This window comes from Passer montanus, unplaced genomic scaffold (assembly GCF_014805655.1).
Source record: "Passer montanus isolate IOZ18808 unplaced genomic scaffold, ASM1480565v1 scaffold49, whole genome shotgun sequence".
In the NCBI taxonomy this organism is placed as follows: Eukaryota; Metazoa; Chordata; class Aves; order Passeriformes; family Passeridae; genus Passer; species Passer montanus.
In genome coordinates, this window is record NW_024369818.1 from 4,201,344 (window position 1) to 4,224,521 (window position 23,178).

The following is a 23,178-nucleotide window of genomic DNA, read 5'->3' on the forward strand; positions in this document are numbered from 1 at the left end:
TTTGGCTTTAGACTATATATATATATGTATCTGAACTGCCTTTTTTTGGTAGCCTGGCAAAACAATAAAAACAAGGCATAAATTCATTTGCTAAAATAATACAATGCAGTACAACTGAGTTGTGCTGTGGTTCTCTGGAGTCAGAGGACTCCAGAATGTTTTACAAATGGCAATTTACCCATGCAGTCACAGCAGGTTAATGAATGCTTCATTTGCTGGCCTGCATTGGTGATGGTTTGTTTGAAGATGCAGAATATCATCATTTCAATGTGCTCTAATAGAGCAGAATTACTTCTGAAAACACTGCATATGTTTGGATAAAGGCAGCCTCATATTTGCTTTGTGCAAAGTGTCCTGACAGAACTACAAATAAAGGAATTCCAGGCAGCCTGAACTTTGGAAGCAGCAGGAATAGCTGTCTGTCTCAGGGCTGGATTTGCAAACACACCCATCCTAATCTGGTTCCAAACACAATCCCACCCCTCTCCTGAGCCTCTGCAAGGGGCTGGATCTTCCAGAAATCAAGGACAAGCTGAGTTCTGGGTTAACACTGGTTTAGTCTTTTTTTGTTTCCTACATCCAAGTCAGTTGCAAAGTTCTTGATAACTGAATGAATGTGGAAACTCAAAGACTGATTATATTACTGTTAAAAAGAACCTTTCTGAACATTTCATTTCCTTTATTTTCCCTTACATTGCAAAACACCTTTTTAAAACACCTTTTTCTCCTCTAAGCTGTTTACAGATTAATGAAGAGTGTAGTTTAGAAAGTCAGGTCCGAACAGAAATCTAAACAAACACATTATTGGACATTGCTACTTAAGGATACTCTTCAAGTATGAGGGAGACACTTGTCAGCTCAAGCCTTCATGTGCACTGTTCCAATAAAAAATTATCTTATTTTCCAATCAGTACAATTGGGAATACTCATTTTGAAGCTACAGAAGTAAAAAATACTTCTATTGGCTTCTCTGAGCAGCCAGAACCCACACAATCATCCTGAGAGTGATTTCCAGCATAACTGCAGGTAGGAAAAGAAGGTTTTCCATATTGCAGATACTTAAATAAAAAGCAAAGATAGAATTTATTCAGCAATTCAGAAGGGAAATAAAACTCTGGAGAAAGTAATGTTCAGTTTTGTTTCTTTCTGCAAGAGCAGGAAGGAATAAATAAAACATGAGCACATTTCCTGCAAAATTGGCAATAAAAGGCTCCTCCCTCAGTCACTGGAGCTGAATACGTGTGATTCTCCCAGACTATCTTAATTATTCCACTTATCAGAGCAGCTCTCAGACTGCCTGTCATCCCAAAAAAGCATCTGGAACATCTGGCACATCCCAGCGTGCACCCATTACACAACACCCAGATCTGCATTGGTTTTGCACAGGTTTTAATTCTCAGCATGTGCCATTAAACTTTATCTCGTTTGTCAAGCTGCCTCTGCAGCTCCAGGAACAGTAAAAGAGCATTTCCATCAGCCTGTGCCACGGGGATGAGTTACCAACTTCCTGGGAGCAGAAGAAGGGAATAAAAAGCAAATTAAGCAAGTGCTGTGTGACGATGGCTAACCCTAAAACACCATCATGTTTAAAATGATCTTTAAAATAAAAGTGACTCCTGGTCTGGCACTCTCAGTGAACACCATTATTTCTGTTTGACTGTGAAGGGAACATTGAAATGAAAGAATTGATCTTAAAACTCATTAAAAATTAAGTCTTTTCAACACACTGCATAATTCTAATTTGCCAAAAAAAATTTAGAAATTCCAATCTATTCTCCAGTTTTTTAATATATGATACTACAAAGGAAAATATCCAATTACTCTGTAGATAATAGGCCCAGAACATTTATCAGCAAGTAAAACCAGATGAGAGATCATTATCCAATTGGAGAATTTAATGTGGTAACCAGCAAATTGAATTTCAGAGCTTCAGAAAGTGGTGCAAGTCTGAGGCAATAAAACCACAGAGTTGAACACCGGGTGGATTTCCAGACTGGTTCTGGAAGGAGAACTTCAATATTCTCCTTTTAGATGGAAGCTGGTTGCCACAGAGCAAAATGGAACTGGGCAGCAGGATAGATACAGTTTTCTATAACTTTTTGTAAAATCCTGAAGATTTTCCAAGATTTTTTGTGTTTGTTTTATGGTCAGAAATGCAAAATGAAAATTTCCCAGGTACATCTGGTCTACTGAGCTGGAGTCCTGTGTGACAAGTTAATTTTCTGCAGAATGAGATCTAGTAATACAAAATAAAACATAATCAGGTTTTAACTCTATCCTTGTAAGCCCAGATTCAGGTTCAGCCTGGTCAATGATGTCACTTCAGAAGTGAAGCATTAGTAAACATAGAAAGTCATGTTCCAAGAGATACTCTATTAATTAATAATTATTTATAACAGCCTTGCTAATTGTAATTGACTCTCACTTAGGTTCTGTGACATTGCATATCAATTAAATTAGAGTTATAAATATATCCTGGAAGGGGGCAGTGTTTCTTGACAGGAATATTTTACTGCACCATGGCTTCATGCATCATTTTATATCCTGGGCATGCTGCCAATATTGCATTACCTAAATATCCATTTTATATAGGAACTCTGCATCCTCCCAGCAACTTATGAAATCAGGCTAATTGTTTAATTTTAGGTTCCAAATCAACATTCCTTCCAAAGCATTAATCTAGTGGTGAATCTCTGCAATTACCAATTTTGCAAAACTTCTTACGTCTGGTAATTTAAACTACTGTTAAGTAAGTGCCTTTTTGGATTTTTTTGCTACATATTTATGTGAGTGCTTAGAAAATTAAGCAATGGCTAAGTGATGCTCAATTCCTCCTTCCATCAAGCCATCCTTGTTTGATTACAAAACATTATCACCTTCCCTTCACTAAAGATGATGAAAATCCTATTTATCCTCTCCATTTCCCAAAGCATTTATCTGGCCTGAAATTTTGATCTACATCCAGAAGTTGCACTGGGCATGTGTTAAGAGGAGAGGATTTCATGGAAATGAGATTCCACCAGTTCTGCACTTTTGCCTTCCATTGAAAAACACAGAGCAAAAGTAAGAAGAAAAGCTAAACCAGTTTTGTCAACTTTTAAAATAAAAATGTAGCAAAAGCTGGTTTAAGATGATTTGGTCTCATTATCCAAAAAAGGTTTCGATATCAAAATGCTTATGAAAATCCTGGTAACACCTTTAGATATTAAGGAAATGAGCTGACCTACTTGAATTTATATCTAAGAACACAACAACTCTGTTACTTCTCCTTTTTGCTATCAAGCTGCCATGAAATGTTCTTTGATATTTCACATTTTTGTTCTGGGTAGCTCTCTTTCAAGATAAATATGCCCGTGTTTTTGCTTGGCTTTTCAGAATTCTTTCAGTATTCCAAGAGGAAAGACGTTAATGTGAATGATTCTGTGCTGGCAAGAACCCACAAAATCTGTGTCAGCAACTCTGGGTATTTGTCGACTCAGTTCCTCTTGTATATTTATAAGGCAGTTGACAAAGTGCCTCAGATATTCTGATTCCTGTGATTATCTCCTGAAGGACTGCAAAGGTCTCTTTTAATGCTGCTCCAAAAATTTATGGTGATAAAAGAACTAATACTGCTCTGTCAGTCCATGAAGAATCATTTTACCTGTGCCCTCCTCTGCACATGGAACAGGAACTGCACTCACTTCTGGATGGAACAACCACTCCAAGTTGTCTCTTCCTGTTTTCCAGTTTCCTCCTTTTCCTTCAGACCCTTTAGATATTTAAAAATATCTATGATATTTTTATCGGATGATAATAAAGTAAATATTTAAAAATACCTGAATGGCATAAAATGTCATTCAGGTATTTTTAAATATTTACTTTATTATCATCCAATATCATACTGCTAATCTGTCACATCAATTAATTGCATGATGGTGTGGAAATCATGAAAGAAAATACAACTTTAGTCTTGAAATCAAGGGTGGAATTTGCATCTTAGCCAAAGTGACCTATTTATTCTCTCATCAGAGCTCAGGTGAGCCAACAGATCATCAACAGAATTCCAAAACTGACTGAAACCAGCTGATTCATCTACCAAGTTATGAAATATTGTTGGGGTTTGTTGCAGGGTTGTATAATAATTTTCTCATTCATCCTGATAAATTGCTTGCTGATTTTCTCTCCAGGTTTGAAATCCTTTGCTTTCACTTTATGATACTGATAATCTCTGTCACAGAGATTTAAATCCACAATTTAAATAAATAAATTTAAATAAACAGTCACTCCATTAAACTCATCTGTTTTTACAAGACACAGTAATCAAAGTGAAAATACAAAAGCTTATAAATTAATGTATAATAAATCATTATCAGAGGCTGAGTGCAAGATCCTTATGAACCTTCAGAGATAATACAGTCTAATTAAACTAAACTCAGTAAGACTGAGTAATTAAGAGCACGATTTTATTAAAGCATCTGACAGCAAATGATTCTTGCCTTGTGTTTTGCTGTTCTGTCCTGACTTTTATGAGAAAGCTGTCGTGATACTGACATTGAAAAAGTGACTCGTGGGAGAAATTTGTCATGCCACCAAGACTGAGCAGCCTTTCTCAGACTATGAAATACAGCATGGAAACATGAAATAGAACACTGGGCCTTTACGCCTGGATCAGTCCTGAGAGGAGAGCACTTGAATGTCTGGATCAATCCTACAGGAGAACACCTGAATGCCTGGATCCATCTTACAGGGGAACATTTGAACACCTGGGGAACATTTGAATGTCTGGATCCATCCTACAGGGGAACTTGGATCCATTCCAGAGGAGAACACCTGAATGCCTGGATAACTCCTACAGGAGAACACCTGAATGCCTGGATCCATCCCAGAGGAGAACATCCGAATGCCTGGATCCATCCTAAGAGGGGAACACCTGAATGCCTGGATCCATCCCACAGGAGAACACTCAAATGCCTGCATCCATCCCAGAGGAGAACACCTGAATGCCTGGATAACTCCTACAGGAGAACACCTGAATGCCTGGATCCATCCCACAAGAGAACACATGAATGCCTGGATCCATCCCACAGGAGAACCCCTGAATTCCTGGATCCATCCCACCGGAATGCCTGGATCCATCCTAAGAGGAGAACCCCTGAATGCCAGGATCCATCCCACAGGAGAACCCCTGAATGCCAGGATCCATCCTGAGAGGAGAACACCTGCATGTCAGGATCCATCCCAGGGGAGAACACTCAAATGCCTGGATCCATCCCACAGGAGAACACCTGAATGCCTGCTGGATCCATCCCACCTGAATGCCTGGATCCATCCACCTGAATGTCCAGATCCATCCTAAGAGAAGAACACCTGAATGCCCGGATCCATCCTAAGAGAAGAACCCCTGAAAGCCAGGATCCATCCCAGAGAACCCCTGAATGCCAGGATCCATCCCAGAGGAGACCCCTCGTGTTCTCCCCGTGGCCGTGCAGGGCGGTGCTGGCCGGGCACTCACGTGGTAGAGCGGGACGGTGTTGTTCTCTGCCAGGGAGAAGCTGAGCACGTCCTGCTGCCCTGGCTCCATCCTGACGTTGATGGTGGAGGCCAGCACAGCGGGGCTGATGGGGTAGCCGGGGTTCCCTGGGCCTTTGCCCTTTTTCCTGGACCTGCGGCCCGTGTCCCGCTTGCTGTCCCTCTGCGCCAGGGGCTCCTCCTGGATCACCAGGATCTTGTCGTCGCTCAGGTAGCGCAGCAGCGAGTTCTCAGAGTCAGTGGTTGGAGGGGGAGGAAGGCAAAAAGAAGCATTAAAGAGAGGAAACAAGCAGAGAACCATTTTGGCTGGCCAGAGACCACCGCTGGGTGCTGTTAAACTGGGAAAAGTCGTGTGAGTGTCCTGGGAATTGTGAGGGCTCTCCTTGCACACCATGGAAGGTGAAAGGGAGCAGACACAGAAAATATTACTGGTTTGTATCATGCAGGGAGCATCTCTGGGAGCATTCCAGACACCGGGATTGTAATTTCAAGGAATTTGACAAGCTGGAATAATGGTTTTAAGGAGATGTGCAGCAAACTTGGGCACAGTTTCAAAATGGGAGCTGGCCAAGCAACAAGTCTGTTACTGTCTGCAACAGTGAAATATGAGCTAAACACACATCAACAGATTTGGAATAAATCAGAAAAGGCTCGTGCCTTAAATGAAATTTATTTTCTCTTGGAATGGAAGTTTACTGAAAAAAGTAGTTCAAAATCCTGTATTGATCTTCAAGAATATAATTCATTTTTTGTCATATTTTTAGGAGTCAAGCTGAACTCCTCTCGGCTTTCCAGACCATATCTAAAAGATTCTAAAAAATAGTATTCAAGAGTCTTCTAAAGTCGGTGTCACAATAAATGTGGTTGTATATTTGAAGAATATTCTTTTGAATTACAGCATTTCTTTTTGCCAGAGGAAATAAAGGAAGAAAGAAACTGTGCAATCACTTTTCTTTCTTGCAAAGTTCACAATTCCCACTGGGATCAATGGGAGTTTATGTGATTAGAACTGCTGGTCTGAACACTGACAGTAGAGTTGCTGATTCCTTTTCCAAATTTTAATTCATACTGATCAAAATGTTCTCAGAGGATGTTACTTTACATCTGTAACATCACTTACTGTTTTCTAGAGCTGTGCAGATTTGGAACTGATTGCTTTTAACACATATCTAAGCCTTCAAAGTACTTTCCCCCTTGATGTTTATGTTTCTTTACACTAGAATTAAATTCCTCCTACTAATACAAATTTTTAATTTTCAGAAATAGAAACAGAAAAGCACAGACACGAAACAAGGTGGTTTATATATTCTGTAACACTAAAAAAAAAAAAGAGATTTTTTTTTCATGTGATGCTCCTTAAGCAACAAAGGAAAAACATCTTGGAGAAGAGGAGAGAAAAAAAAATACTCACCTCTGCTTCCCCTCTTGTACATGTTCTGCTCTTTGGGCTCCCCTATCCAGCTGTACTCAGTGGGCATCGAAACTGGCCTCAGATCTCCTGCAAGCAAGGCAAGGAAAACCAATGCAATTTTTGAAGGCTGGGAATGGCAGGCTGGAGGGTCAGCAATGTCCATGAATTCCAGGTGTGCCACAGCCCCTCAGGATAGTCCATCATTAGAGCTGTGGCCTCAGGATCAGTGAAACCTCCCAGAGCCTCCTCTTCATCACCCCCACCTCGAGGGAAGCACCACCAGCTCTGGTGAAATTCCTTGTAAATTTGTAAAAAAATATTACAAATTTATTTGAAAACTCTGCTCTGTATGAACTTCCTCACTCGTTAAACAGGTGTTGGGAATAAAGAGAGAAACAGATTTTAAATGGGTGAAAATGCTGTAGGAAAAGTAGAGAGAGAGAATTAATACAGATGGAACAACACAGATCTGCCAGGGAAACATAAACCCCCCTGACCTGGGAAATCCCAGGGTGAGGAATGAGGGAATCTCATTTTAAGGAACATTAATTTCCACTGGCTCAGGAGGAAAACCCGGGGCTCAGTTTGGGGACAACAGCCAGCAGAGGTTCAGCCACGGGGGTTTTAATCCAGGGGATTCCACAGCACTGGGCAGTGAGACCCTGATGTGCCCAAGCACCAGAGCAGGGATGGGAGGGCAGCACACCAGGAGCACCCCCAGATCCCCTGAAAATCAGAGGGGTGACACTTGGGGTACTGAGGTTTGCCCATATTACACTTTTGTGCACACCATGAAATTTAGTCTATTAATAATCCTATGGAAAAATACATTTCATTGTATTTCACAGCTGAGACTACCTTCAACTACAAATGTGGGATTCAACTCCTAATCCTTAGAAGAGCACTATCAATTAAGAAAAAAATCTCAATTAAAAATAACAATATAAAAAGATTGTGAAACAACATAAAACATTTTACAAAAAGAAAACAGGAAGGCACAGAGCAAGTGAAGAGCATCATAACCAAACTGAGCAGTTTTTCTGTAAAGAAGGGAAAGATCTGAAGCTCTAAAATTATTTATACACAAATACAGGTACCACAGTACATCAAAAATAGAAATTCAGGACAGGAATCACACAAGGCAAATGAAGAAGTGATTTTGTAAACTGCTTATTTCACTTCCAAGTCCTTTCCCAATGAAAAGTAACCTATAAATTGTTTTGACATTGCAGCTTGGATATTTTTCTGAGGAGCAAAAAATTCTTGTGTACAAGGATACCAGAATAAATTGAAAGAAAAAAAATATTTATGATGTTTTTGCCTCTAACACATAAATGGAAGAGGTTTGCTATGCATTGCCACAAGAGCTCTTTAGACCAGAGCATTTTAGAGTCAGGAAAATAACAGAGCATAATGTTAAGTAAAACAAAAAATTAACTGCAACGTTGTTAAAAACAAGCTTAATTTTCACAAACACATTGGAAAAAATGGACTTTTTATTTATCTCCTTGTATTTTGCATGTACTATGGATACCCATCACCTGCCTGAGTATCCATCCACCTGCCAGCTGCACAGGAGACTCATTTCTAATAATGGCTGCAATCCTGGGAGGTCCAAGGCTGGAGTTTTGGAGCAGTAGTTTGTGTCAGCCCAAGAGCAATAATGAAATGCTGCTTGGCCATGAAAGGCTTCAGAAGTTTTATCTTCATTTCTTTGCTCATGGCTCTGTGGTTCCAGCCTCAGTTTGCTGGAGCTGCCATAAATCCTGTCTTTTTACTGAAAGACACATTGTCACTTTGATGATGGATGGCACCTCAGTCAGAAAGTACAAAACCTTCCACTACAGTAGAACATCATTTGCATGTCTGTGAATCAACAGATTAATTAAATCTGTAGTTAAAAAAAAATCTGGTTTAGCAGTAATTTTTGAGAGAAAGGCATATTTCAGAGACTTTAAAACCAAATTCCTTCTGGATTTCAATCAGAATTGTCCATCATAGAGAAAAAAGATCTTGTGTACTCCTGGGATCAGGCAGAGAGCCCAATATTTTAAGTCACCCTGCAGGAAGAATTTATGAAAGCAAGCCAAATACACCCATCTGGCTCCAGTTTTAATCACCGTTAAGATTTCTCTTTATCTTTCATTCTAATTCTGTTTTTAAAGGACGTCACTTCCCAAGGAGATAAAGAGTGAACATTACTGGTCCCAAGATGGAATCCTGTTCCTCAGCGTCACAGCTCTTTCGAGCATCAAGCAGATGACTGAAGCAGTTACTAAAAATACCCTGCCTATAACAAAGATTTATTAAGATTCCCTACTCTGAAAGGCTCTGTGTGTATATACACACACCATCAAGTCCATTTCACTTGCCATTTTCACCCAAAATCCAGCTGCAATCAGCAAATTACAGCAGCAGGAGGGAAGTTCTGTGTAAGTGATAAACACAAGATAAATACTAAGAGCAGGAGGCAGAGAAGCTGCATTTAAGAACATCCCTGGTAGCAAACCCACACCAAGCTCAGCAGCTCAGAGAATCAGGGACTTCAGGGCTTCAAGAGTTTTCTTTTTCTCCCACTGTGCTCTCTTTCAGCTGCTGTTGGATCTTCCACCAGAACCACTCTTGGGATTCTCTCCCCCGAACTGCAGCAGGATTTTAGTACCTTTTAGTTCTTCACTGACATTTTCCTTTACTGCTCTGAGCTTCTCAGAGGTTTTTCCTTTCCTAAATTTCAAAGACAAAAACTTAGGGAGTTGTTGGGGCTTTTTTAACAAAATGAGAGAAAAAACGATCTCAGAGTAGGGGAATAAAGGACTTATGGGTGGCTTGGCATATATCAATACATATCTATATAGATCTCAAAAGACAGCAGCTACCCACAGAGAACACTATGGTCTTTGCTTTCTCTGAGGCTCAGAAATGCCCTTTTCAAAATCAGACATAATTCCAGTTTTCAAAAGAAATCTCCTCTCTGAAATCTGTAAGCTTTACAAGACTGTCCTACTGCCTTGAAAATAAAGCAAATGAAAATACATGGCCCACACACTGCTGTATTTCAGCAGTATTTGTCTCAAATTCATTAAACACCAAGGAATTCAGTTTAAACAGTGAAGTAAAAAAAATTATCAGTTAATTTTCAACAACATTTTTATATAGATCCATAAATATAGATCCGTATACTTGTATACAAGCACGTGTGATTGTACACCTGCACACTCAATAGGGATTTATGTACACACTGAATTTCTATAGAAAACCAGTGGTAATTATAGTTTTAATAGCATTTTATATACTTAGGCATCCTCATCCTAAGATTTTGAAGTACAGTTCCAGCATAATGAGTGCATTGCAGGGTACTCCTCATGCATTTAATGCAGTGCTGAATTTTGGAGGGACTTCCATCTTACAGACACTTTCACACCCAAGGCAGCTCCTTCACTGAAGTTTAACAGCCCAGAACATTGCAAGTGGAATAATCTCCAGGAGTTTGGGAGGGGAAATTGAGGAAATAAAGATGCTGGCTATTCAAATAATATGAATTTAATTATCAGCAACGTTCCAGTATGAACTGCAAAATAACTGCATAAATAACTCTGCATAAATAACTTCCTCCTCACCGGGAATGGTAGTGTGTGATTTTTCTAATTATTCCTTCATGCAAACTCCTGTTTATTGCTCAGAGCCAGCAGGTCACAGTCTGACAAGAATGGCAGATTTGGGGAGGTTGCAGAGTTCAGAGTTTGTGAACAGAAGGAGGTGAGGAAATGCAGCCTACCATGGGTGGGGGTTTTCTCCCTTCTCCTGACGCCCGAGGCTCTGCTCCTCTCGTACTCAGAGCCCCCGGGGTGCCCTTCACCCTCGACCAGGGTGTAGAATTTCCCACTCTCGTGCTCCAGGAAATAGTTGGGAGACTCAGAGCCTTTCATCCCAGACTTTCCAAACTTGCTGATGTCATCACAAGACATTATTCCAATTTCATCCCTGAAAACAGAAGATGACAGAGAAATGAACCATTTAAGGGAAATTCCCAGCATGCGCCTGCCTCTCCCAAACACTAAAAATAAAACGTCTTGCAATTGAAATGTTCACTTTGTGAGTGAGGCAATTCAACAAATGTAAATTAACAAAACCATCATTAGGTGGCACTTTAATTAGGAGATAAACATTCAGGAGTTTTCTAGGATCTGAAGGAGAATATCAGGAATTGTTTTAATATGAGCATACAAGGGTTTCCCTTGCAGAAATGCTCAAGAGTAAGAGAAATAGATACATAAAACTAAATCAAACTAATTGATTAAAGACTTCTTTAAATACTTTCTTGATTTAAGGCTAAACCCACATTTTGCTCAGCTAAGTGAAAGTTAAATCACTCAAAACAATTATATGGTGCTTAATGTATTTTTAGCTCTTAATTTTATTAATTATTTACCTTGATGGTGGGGCTGTTGGTTTTGGGTTTGTTTTATGAATCTAATGAAATCAAAGTGTAAAATTTTATTTTTTCAAAGCCTCGAATTCCTTAGGACATAAATACCTGGGGCCATAAAGTCCTGACATAGGGGAGAGGATGAAAACATCCTGGAGTGCAGAGTTGTCCATTTTTGAGGACATGCCCATCGTGCTCGTTGGGGTTGTAGAGCTGCTCGTGGGGCTGGTTGGAATCACAGGCTGTAAAAATCAAAAGGGCACATGAAGAAAAAGTTAATGTTTTCTGTGCTACAAGGAACAATAAAATCAGTGTGCATGATTGTAGGAATTTTGACCTCTTTTTTTGGATTAGAATTTTTTTTTTAATTTCTGAAGTTTCTTCCAAAAAGGTGTCCAGCGAAACTCTAGACTTCAAGAATGTTATGAAAGAAACTGATAAACGACCATTAAATTAATTTAAAAGCCACCTCAAGGGAAAATCTGAGACTCAAACAAAATATGATCTTTAATCAATGCAGAAAATCAATTATCTGAGGAGAAAGGACACACTGTATTAAATGCCATTAATACAGAAGTTAATTACAGAGCTCTAGAATACTTGCACTGAATGAAATGATTGTGTTGGTTTCAGTGGAAGATTTATTGTTAGCAAGGACAGAACATTTTGATTTTTTAAGAAACAGAATTAATTGTCCTTTGGCTTTATAGCCATGGTGATAACAAATGCATGTTCTGCAGTAAATAGCAAAGAAATAGAAATTAACCTAAAAAATAAATAAATATCCTTTAAGATTTTTGCTTTTTAAACTTTCACACGATGTTGAACACAATTGTTGGATTCAGGTGTCACAGAGAAGCTCAAGCCAATGGTCTGCAAGGACTACAAGGATGATAACCAAATATGCTGGGCAGGACACACAGATATAAACAAAGAATAATTTTCAACCAAGCTTCAGTCTGTGTTGATACTCAAGAAATAGAAAATATTTTTATTTATAAAAGTTATGGTTAAATAGATACAACCAGCTTTCTACAGGTGGAAGGAAAACCCAGTGATGCAAAATTTGGATGAAAGCTATAAACACTGATCTTTTTCTAAATAAAATGTTTCCTATCCTCCAGAGGCAAACACCAAAATATTTTTATGTGGTTCAAAAAGTAAAAGCAGCCCTAAATACCAAAAACTGATTTTTTTAATAAGAATTTTAGTCTACAAAGGGGTCAAAATTTTATTAGTTCTCTATGCTTACTGTTAAACTAAATAATAAATGGTGTAATTGTTCTGGATCAGTTAGTTGTGACAGGAAGGATTATTTCAATTTGAAAAGTTCTCCAAATAAAAAGGAAAGTATACAATATATTGTATTTCATTTGAATGAAGTTGTAGTGTGCAGAGCACTATTTGTCTTTGCAAATGGAAAAAAAAGAAAAAAACAAAACATTTTGTCCTGAGTGGGAAAATAATTAGGGAGTTTAAAATTCAAATAATCTTCTACTATCACATAATGTCAGCCAGACAAAAGGGGGAAAAAATGATGTCACAAATCTGACTGAAAGATAACGGAGCACAAAACTGGCAAATGGAAACTGTGCTGTTGTTAATTCAGCATCAATGTAAACCCTCTAAAGCAAAAGAATACTACAACAAGGCCAAGTAGTAAATTTTATAAAGCCTCACAGATTCTGTATCATCAATAATTCATAAATTACCTATGTGGTATAATTTTAAACTTAATTATTGTTAAAAAAATATTAACAACCCCTTTAAGTGCCTTAAGCAACAATAGAGAACATGGCAATTCTTATTTAAAACTTCCTGCTGTGCACCAACCCGAGGTAACAAATATGATTTCAAGTTCTTAAACCCATTTCCTTTTTGCCTTCCCTAATTATGTACTGCTTTTTCTGCTTTTTGTTTTGGTGGTTTTGTTTTTGGTTTTGGTTTTTTTTTGTTGTTGTTTTTTGTTTTGTTTTTTTTTTACCAGCAAAAAATTGATTCCCAGAAAATGGAATTATTTCCATTCTATTTTAAATCAGTATGGAAAAATTGCTCCACATGTGGACACAGAAATAGATAAATGGGTGCACCATGAAAACAGCACGTGCAGAGAAACGGGATCTGGACCTGGAACAGGCCAGGGAATACATCACACCCATGTGTGTTATCCCTTTTTGTGACTGACAAAATCTGAGTTTTGATGAGCTGTGTCTCTCAGCCTGTTTCTCAGGTATTTCCTGCAGCTCGTGGCTGTTTGGTTGTTCCCTGCCCTGCCCTTCCCTCGCTGTAAACCCTCCTGTGCCCTCTGCTCTTTCTGCAGGATCCAATTTAATCCATGAGCAGCAGAAACCTCCAGAACAACAAGCAAAGAAACAAACAAACCAACCCAGAAATTCTCCTTGCAATTCCACTGCTCTAGAGTCTAAAAAACGCCAAAGTCACGGAAAGGTGAGGGCACTGCAGCCAACAGGAGAGGGAAGTGAGCTCACTGCTTCCAGCAGCAACAAGCTGTTGTGTCAGCTGTCCAGGAAGCACAGGCTTCGGTGGCATCTTGAAATTTAATCAGGCTGCTTCCAAGTCATTACTGACAATCATAAATAACACCAGATCCAGGTGAGAGCCGCGGGAAGCAGGCAAACCCAAAACCTGCGGCCTGAAACAGATCCAGCTCCTCTCACTCGAGTTTGTCTCTGTGGCAGCAAGAATAAAAGATCTAGAAATGGTTTTTCCATGCCTCCTAACAGAATCTGCTCTTAAGAAGTAAAGCTGGCAGGGCTGGTTTTGTTTTCCAAAGTGGTTTATATTTTTATTTAAATATCTCACCCCACTCTTCTCTGATGTAGAAGGAATACACTCAGGGAAGGAGACACTCTGAGCACCCTTTGCTCCTCAGGGGCTCATCAGGAGAGGAGAAATCACAAAACCAGAACTGCTGATAATTCCACCAAAGCAGCTTGGTGCACTTTCACTTTTCTGGCTACCACAATAAATTTGGCATTTTTGATGGCCATACACACACTGTTCACTCTGCCACAGCCTCCACATCCAGTGCTGCCTGTGAATTATGATTCTTTAGTGCACAAATATAAAGAGAGGGTCTCTCTGGAAGCCCTGTGCAATTGCAATTTCCATTTTGCTGCCCCTGGAGGCTCCATCTGAAGTTCACAAGTAGATACAAGAGCATCTTGCCAGAGCAAAGGATGTTATTCCTGCAGTGTTATGACAGAAAAATCCCCTCTGGGGGTCACAGGGCCCCATTCCTCTCCCCCAGGGGCAGGAACAGAGAAAGAAAGGTGGCCCTAAATCCCACTGTCAGCATTCCTGGGCTGCAAGGATTACACAAACTCCTTAAGTGAAGCCACTGTGCAGGATTCAGGAGCTCTGAGAAATGAAAGGTTTAGAAAATGCCAGGCAGGGATGAAATCTGCCTGGATAAGCTCGAAGGGTTTGCTTTGTTTTATTAATTTAAAAATCATTCAGAAACAGGTTCATGTATTGTGTGAACCAAACAAAGAAGCTTCCACATGATGGAAGTGGATCAACTTCTTACAGGGTGGTAAATGGCATTAAAGACAACCATCAACAGTTACTGACTTACTGGCAAGCCTTTCCTTTAAAAATGGCATTTTGAGTTCAGTGTTTCAGCCAGTTTTTCCTGCTGTAGGGAGAAGCCGCTGTGGTGTTCATTGAGCTGTGGTGTTCACAATTGTCTTTTTTTTTTTGTTTTTTTTTTGTTTTTTTGCATGAGCAGGTTTTCAAGGAATGAGTACAGAGAAAACACCAGAGGTTCTATCATCCCTGCTGCCAAAAACTCCAACTGCACGAGAGGTGTGCAACAGGAGCAGAGTTCTCCTGGAATTTAATGGATCTGACACACCTGGTCACAAACAAGTAGGTGACAGACTGTGAAATAATGGAAACAGGGAAGCACTGCTGCCTCTGCCAGGCAGAGCAGCCACTGAACCTTGCTCTTCATAAAACTTTCTGTAAATGTTCTTTCCTTGTCTGAATTCCTGTGGCTGCCAGATCACCAAAACATGGAGAAAACAATCTGAGCATTGCCACACTTGTTTGTCCCAGCACTGTGCTTCAGAGGAGTTTGGGACAGGCTCCTGCTCCTCTCACTGCAAGGTAAAACTCCAGTGTTTTCTCTGGAATAAAGGATTTACCACAACATTGCAGCAGCCACCTTACCTGCAGGGCCAGAGGCTTCCACCTCACATTCTTCAGAAGGGCAGGAGCAGAAACCAGGGTATTCTGAGGACGCTTTTTCAAGGTTAAAATCACTCCATTTGGGTCTTCCCACAGTGCATTTACTAAGTTCTTTAACTGCCAGCCAACCTAAGGAAAAAGTCCATAATTGAATTTTGAAAGCTTTCCATTTAAGTTGAAATGTGAAGGAAATGTTCTATTAACCAGCAAGGTCTATTACAACCTGCTCCTTGCAAACACAAGCAGTTTTTATAAACTCTGTTGGACTGAAATCAGGCTGCTGCAGCTGGAATTTTATCTTTTTTTTTTTTCTTTAGCCACGTTCCTGACCAAAATAAGGCAGAAGTGAATGCTGTCACCCTTTCAATAACTTGCGAGATCATGGGACATTTCAAATCAGACGATGAGGTCTAGAAGTCATGAAACTATATCAGTCTGGGTTTGGAGTTGCAGCAGGGAGTGCTGAGGAGGAAGCCAGACTGTGCTGGAACAACAAATGCAGCATGTAGGTAAGAGCTGCAAGCCCCTGACTGGAGATAAATGATCATTTATTGGTTTATCTGTACAGCCCCTGGTCACAGCTGAGTCTCCAAGTTGCTGTAAATTGCAAACAGAGCCATGAAAAAGGAAATCACTGGTACTGCAAGGATGTGCCACTGAGAAAAAAACTACTTAGAGACATTTCTTAATCAACTTGATTAGTTAAATAGGAATTTATGAATTATTATATTATTATGAATTATTTATACACAAAGCCAGGAAATTTATTTTTAGGGCTTTTCTCTTTCCCCCGCCTTTTCTGTCCCACTCACAGCAGATTTTTAGAGCAGTAGTTCATGGCCATGGTGAAGACCTGCCATAAATGCTGTGACTGCCACAGGTCTGAGCAGAGCTGCACGAGCAGGAATTGGGATGCTGGGCCCACACAGCAATTCCCAGGCACAACCTTCCCAAGGCAGCTGCATCAGCCCTGACACGAACCTGTGAGAATGAAAAGTTTACTGAATCCCAGAGCAGCAACAGCGCCAACACATGCAAGCAGTAAATATTTTTATCCTGGCCATGTTAGACCTGTCAGAGTTCATAATAACATTTTACTCATAGTTTCTCTTCTGACCAAAGTGTGAACCCCCACTGCTGCTACAAAGCAGGACAATAAATTATTTAGGTGCTCAGGCACAGAGCAGTCTGCATTCACCCCCTTGTTATAGCAGGTGGAGTTTATAATCTCTTCCTCTTAGAGGAAGATAATATCTGATTGCACAAAAAGGTGAAGGGAAAACAGAAATCAACCTCCAAGAGACTGGAACTAAAATCCTTTTCTAAGGGCTGGAGGGAATTTGGGATATGAGTGTAAGGTTCCAAGCTGCCCCCACAGTGGGCCAAAGCCAGGATCCCACTGTGAACATCCACCTGGGACAGAACTGCAAGATGGGTCAGGATTCCAAAAAGGATTTTAAAAGCTTTTAAAAGTTCTGTTCTATTTTTAACACTGCTGTTCTATTGAAAACTTTCTAAAAATGCACTGGCCACAGGAAACCAGACAACAGCAGTAATTGTAAATAGGGCACATCCAAACAAATGCAAGGATGGCAGCTTGCATCCCAAAAAACTCCTCCAGTTTGGGCTGTGTTTGTAAAAGCACAGGGGCCATGTATTTTTTTTTCTCTTTTACTCAATTATAGAAATCAAGTGGAACTCTCTTTGATTTTTATAGATTGATGGAATTTTGAGATTGCCGAAATCCTTAGAGTTCCGTGGGCTCCTTTTAGAAAAGAATGATAAATAATTAAGTGAAGGATAAATTATTCCAATGAGAACCTTAATGACAAAACCATTAAATACCAAGATCTATCAGAGAACCGTCTGCAGTCATTACTACTGGGCAATGATAAAATGCTCTCAGGAATTTGGACAACTTATTATAAATTGTATTACTAAAAATAGCTTTGAAAAAAGAGAAGTGATTACAGTGGATTAAAAATCTTAGTTGAAAACCAGTCCTTGAGTCAGATTCTGACATTTACTCCTAAAAAATCAGTTTTCAAAGCAACAACTGACTTCTAGCTCTGCATTCTCCACAAAGGTATTTTTCTCCTTTAAGATTTTCAGCACATACAGTCAAAATAAAATTCTCCAAAATGGGTTAAGCTATTTCAGAAAGAAAGGTTAAATTAACATTAGAACAATGAAGAAATAAAAGACCAATGTGATACTTTTCATTTTCCTCCATAAATGAAAATGGATGCTAATTTAGATGCTAAAGATGGCAGAAACACAGAAGAATGCAAAAGAATTCACTCAAAATGGTCACAGACAGATGTTTGAAATTTTCATAGTTTACAATTAAGATTGCCACAATCATTAATTTTTATTTGTTTGTACATCCTCAGTGTTGAAAAAAGAGCTGCAGGCAAAAGAAACCTGTGGACTCCTGTCTATATTAAAGGATTTGTTAGTTTTCTCATAGAAACTATGGGTGGAAAATTGAGAATGTAGCAACTTAAAAAAAATTGGTTCCGAAAATATTAATTGCTAAGACAATAAATTCCTTTACCAGGAAATTCCACAATACTGAGGTAATTTTGTAGACCCAAACCTGATAATTTTGTAGCTGGGACTCCTTAACTAATATGTTGAGAAAAACATGAAAAGCATAACCCACTTTCATTAACAGCAAAGCAGTGTTTTTAAGTTCTCCGATATCTTCTTTAGACTCTCCTCATAATGACTTTGCTCCTTCTCATTCAGAAGACCTGGATTTTCATGAATGGGATTTGGAAAGCATCCTCCCAGCAGCAGGGATTTCAGCATTGTTATAAATCCCAACTCTGCTCATGCTGGAAAAGCTTTTCTCCCTTTTCAAAAGAAAGCCTACCTGCCTGGGGATGACTCACTGCAGATCTGTAGGAAAAATTCCTACAAAAAATTCCTAATGCTACAGATGCACACACACACAAAAATAAAAATCAGTGCATTTTTGGGTGTCTGCAGAGGCATGAAGTGCATGATACATTTGTCTATCAAAGGGAACTGAGAAAGCAGCTGAACCCTTGGACAGGGTGGTGTTTAGCAGAGGATTCCAGTGGTCTGAACCCCCACAGAAGTTTTCCCCCTCCCTGCCAATTGCTTCCAAACACTTTGTACCTGTTTGTTATGGAAGGAATTCAGAAGTAAAATTTGGCTCAGATGGGGGAGCTGGGAGTGCACAGGGACAGAGGCATCTGTTCCTTTTCTGCTTTCCCTGACAGTTCTGGGGACAAGGCAGGAATGGGTTCCTCAGTTCCTTCACTGCCTCACCAAACCCTATCAGGACTCTGACAAATGGAAAAGTTTTAAGGAATACAGAAATGCTGAGTGCCCCTCACAGCAGGAAAGGAGGTCACACCTGAATTTGCCTGGGGGACTTGTGCCTGCTCTGCTCACTGGATCACCAGTGGGGAGACAGAGCAATAACCAACAGGAATTTAACAGCTCCCTTTTCAGGCATTTGGTCTGGAAATCAGCTGTGCCAAATATTTTCTAAATATTTATGTCCTACTATATTGCACACCACCTGAAAACAAGTAATTCTGCTCTGACTGCAGTAACCCCTCACAGGAACCAGGACAGATGTTTCCCCTCATGACTCTTCAAATACATAAGCAAAGCCATCTGGATATTTATATTTACTTGAACCTGCAAAGTTTGACCTCTCTTCATATTTGCATTAAAAAATACCCCAGCTGGTGTAAACCCAACTTTTTTAAGGAAGCAGACTATCATCTTTTCATATTTTAAGTAATTCACTTTGCCTCATTAGGGAATTAATCAAGGGAGCTGGTTTGATTAAGATGGAAATAAGAAATTATTATTAGACAAAAATGTGGTGGAAGATCATAAGACTTTTCTGTCACTGAAGGGGAAGCTCGTCATTAACACCTGTAGCTGATTCACTCTCATTAATATTCGAGCTGCTCCTAACAAGAATTGATGATGGAAAACCAAATGTTCTCCCATTATCTTACATAGTTATTTTCATTAACTAACAGAGAAACACAGCAAGAATCCAAGAAGAAGCAAGATCTACTGCTGGAAGAGAGGCTTTGCTGAGCCCTTCTGAAAGGCAGGATCTGGAGAAGAAGGAACATGTGGCACTTTGTTTGGAAACAGAAGGGCATCTTTTGGGGAAAGAAGTTCAAATTCTCTTGACAGCTTTTGTCCTTTTTTTCCCCCCCCAATTGCATTTCCCAACACAGAGTGTGCTGAAACACAGATGGTGTGACCTGGCACTGCATTTACAGAATTACCTCCACCTAAAATGAGCTCTCATTAGGACTCATATTTACAATTCAGCAAACAGACACCGAGGGTATTAATTCAATGACTGTCTTCACACAAATAAATTAGTGCTGAAATGATTTCATTGTGCCAGGCTCTTGACACACTTAATTTCAAGCATGTAATTTGACAATGAACAGTATGAAAGGGCATTAGGCTGCTGATCATGTACTTAGAATCAAAGTATATTTGGGGTTTGAAGGGACATTTTAAGGTCATTTAGTCCAACCCTGACCCTGCCAGGAGCAGGGACATCCTCAAGTGGGTTGCTCAGAGCCCTGTCCAAGCTGGCCTTGGACACTTCCAGGGATGGGGCAGCCACAGCTCCTCTGGGCACCCTGTGCCTGTGTTTTACTGCAAAAAAATCCTTCCTTGCATCTGATCCAAATCTTGCCTCTTTCAGTATAAAGTCGTTGCCCCTCTACAACAGACCCTCCTGAAAATCTGTCCCCATCTCTCTTCTGTGCCCTTGAAAGCACAGGATCCATCATTCCAAAGAACAACCTCGAGTGTGAAAATGCAACTACTTCAGTTAAAACCTGCAGCTGTTTCAAGAGAATATAAGAAACAAGTAGCACAACAGATTTATTACAGATATTTCTGTGGCCTCTTGCTCTGGCACATCAGTGTTTTATGCCTTAAGGAATGTTTCTCTTTCTGGTCTTTATTGCCTCTGTCTGTGGAGAAAGAGGAATTCTGTCTCAGCCCCAGCTGGCTGAGTTAACCAAACTGAAATCCTTAAATAATTCCTCTTCCTGTGAGACAGATGACACATTTTCCTTTTTACCCATTACATTTTTTAATGCTCCCATCTAACTGAACACCCTTGATAGCTGTGAACGACCTGAAGATTCCCACACTATCTCAGACAAGATAGTACTAATGTCAAGACAATGGTATCCAAACTCAGTTTCTCCTGGAAACCTGTTCCTGATTAATTCCAAGTTCATCTTTGCCATTTTCAGTCACATCAGCTCTATGGTGCTCTGTTGGTTTGGGATTAATTACTACATTCTGACTCCTGGAGTCTTGCCAGGTGCTCCTGAGTAACACCAAGCTTTCAACAGGAATTACTAAAAGCCTTATTATTGCTCCATGTCCTATGAAATAACCTTCAAATCCTAACTCTCACCAAAAAAAAACCTCCAAAAAAACCAAAGAACAGAAGACAAAGAAATTCAGTTTTCCCTTGTTTACAAATCACTTCTCTATGGAGAAGTAGACAAAATATTTTACATTTGGTCACGTAGATGAATCAATATTTATTTGATCTCGATCTCCAATGTTCTCATTTGTCTGAAAAAATATCTAAAAAGGAAAATTAACACAATTTAATTTTCATAAGTTTATGCTGAAAAAAGATTACAATATAAAATCTACTATTTCAACTAAGCAGCAGAAAATACACCTCCTAAGAAGTAATTGTTAATTTTGCAAACAAAGAAGTGCTACAGTGGCATCTTTAGTACTTCTGTAGAATTTTATAGGAGAAGAAGTAAAAATATACAAGGCACTGGCAGAATTGGTCCCTGTTGTATTGTTGGGAAAAATAAAGAGTTAGGGTGGCAGTAATTTAGAATGTATAAGTTATTCTTAAAGTTTCTTATACGGTTTTATTAAAATCTTATAAGCAAGAAGAACAAGCAGAAAAGCAAATAAGGAAATTGGACAATGATTAAATGATCTTAACAGCCAGTGGTGAATTGCCTGCTTTAATTAATTTCTTGCTTAAAGTACTATTATTTTTTCTTTGATCTTTGTAATTGTATTACAGAGTGTTCCTTGGTTAGACCAGATTCCATGTGGAAAGGCTTTTATTTTTCACTTTTTCAGTTGTTGCATGGCATAATTTGGAAGCAGCTCTCCTTTAATACCTCCTGAACACTTTTAAACTCTCAACTCCATAGAAATGCTTTTGAAAAGCAAAGTAAAACTGTAAAAAGTTGTGCCCATTCCCTGGGGAGTCTGTTCAGTGCCCAGCCACCCTCTGCAGGGAGAACATTTCCCGAAATCCACCCTGACCTGCCCTGGAACAGCTCCAGGCTCTGTAATCTCATTTTCACTCTTTCAGCACCACAGTTCTGCCCTACCCAGGTGAACCCTTGCCCTGGACAGCTCCATAACTCCTGTGAAAAATGCAGAGTGCTGCAGCTGGGAACTGGAAGAGGATGCTGAGGAGGGCCATGCATTAGGATGACAAACTGGAAGTGCTCAAATTATCCACCTTACTAAAAAAAAATAGTGATGAGCTAATTTGATTGCATCCTGAAAATACCTAAAAGAGAAACCTGCTCTCCAATTTAAGAGATAAAAATACATCAAGATCAAAGGACTGGAAGCTTGTGCCAGACAAATATAGACTACAAATAAAATGACTCTTTTCCCCCCAGCAATGAGAATAATTAACTACCGGAGCAATTTATTGCAGGTTGTGGGAACATCAATGAAAGTTTTAAAACTCAAGTGATGATATGAAATGAATATGAATTTATCTAGAAAATATGCTGGCCTAGTTCAGTCAAAATCAGATTAAATGGTGCTGGTAGCCAGCTATAGGATTGGAATCTGCTGAAAGAGATCCATACTTTCTCTGCCCAGGGAAGTATTTCCAGCAGTGGCAGGAAAAAATGACATTTTCTAATCATCTTCAGAACAGTTTCTTCCAAACACATTGTGTTGAAGGATTTATATTTGATATATTATAAAATATTGGCACCAAAACGCTACAGAAACATCAACCTTAAACAAATATCCTGATTAGGATAACCAAAATAAAATCTTCTCTGGGAAACCTGTAGCAACACCAGAGATCTGCAAGTTCTTACCCCTCCCAGTCATTATTTTCAAATGAGTTACACCCCTTTTTGTGAGCTGGTCGTGCTAATATTAGAATTTTGATTATGTGGAAATTTAATGAGCTGTTGCCTTTGAATAATTCCAGTCCACTAATGGAAATAATGCTAATTATAAGCAAAATATGGATCATGATAACGTGATAACTGGGGGGAAGAAGGAGCACAGCTGAGGGTGGTTTGCAGCAAGGAGTGCCAGAAGTGACACTTGAAGATCTAAGGGATATTTAAAATATTAAAACTCCTAATCCATGAGGGGTGAGAGCTGGACACACACCTCTGAGCCATGCAAACCCTCACTGTTACTGCCTGATTTTCCAAACTGAAGACAAAATGAGACTTCCCCAGCCATTTCAAAGCAAGAATAAATTTCCAAAAGAACCAGTGCCATTTGTCTCTTTCCTTGGCTTGTTGGAAACTTCAAAATGAATAATTAATTTATTATG

At 39.4% G+C, this 23,178-nt stretch overlaps 1 protein-coding gene across 2 annotated transcripts in view; it reads right to left on the reverse strand.

The window, feature by feature from the left end:
• Positions 1-23,178, reverse strand: part of LOC120508760 (connector enhancer of kinase suppressor of ras 2-like) — a 164,809-nt gene that overhangs the window by 34,387 nt on the left and 107,244 nt on the right. For both annotated transcript variants that reach the window (XM_039722659.1, XM_039722658.1), the window contains exons 10-14: positions 15,543-15,689; positions 11,457-11,590; positions 10,698-10,903; positions 6,923-7,009; positions 5,495-5,748 (exon numbers count right to left, since the gene is read on the reverse strand). In XM_039722659.1, coding sequence (XP_039578593.1) covers positions 5,495-5,748; positions 6,923-7,009; positions 10,698-10,903; positions 11,457-11,590; positions 15,543-15,689 — 828 coding nt within the window. The remainder of the gene's footprint in view (positions 1-5,494; positions 5,749-6,922; positions 7,010-10,697; positions 10,904-11,456; positions 11,591-15,542; positions 15,690-23,178) is intronic.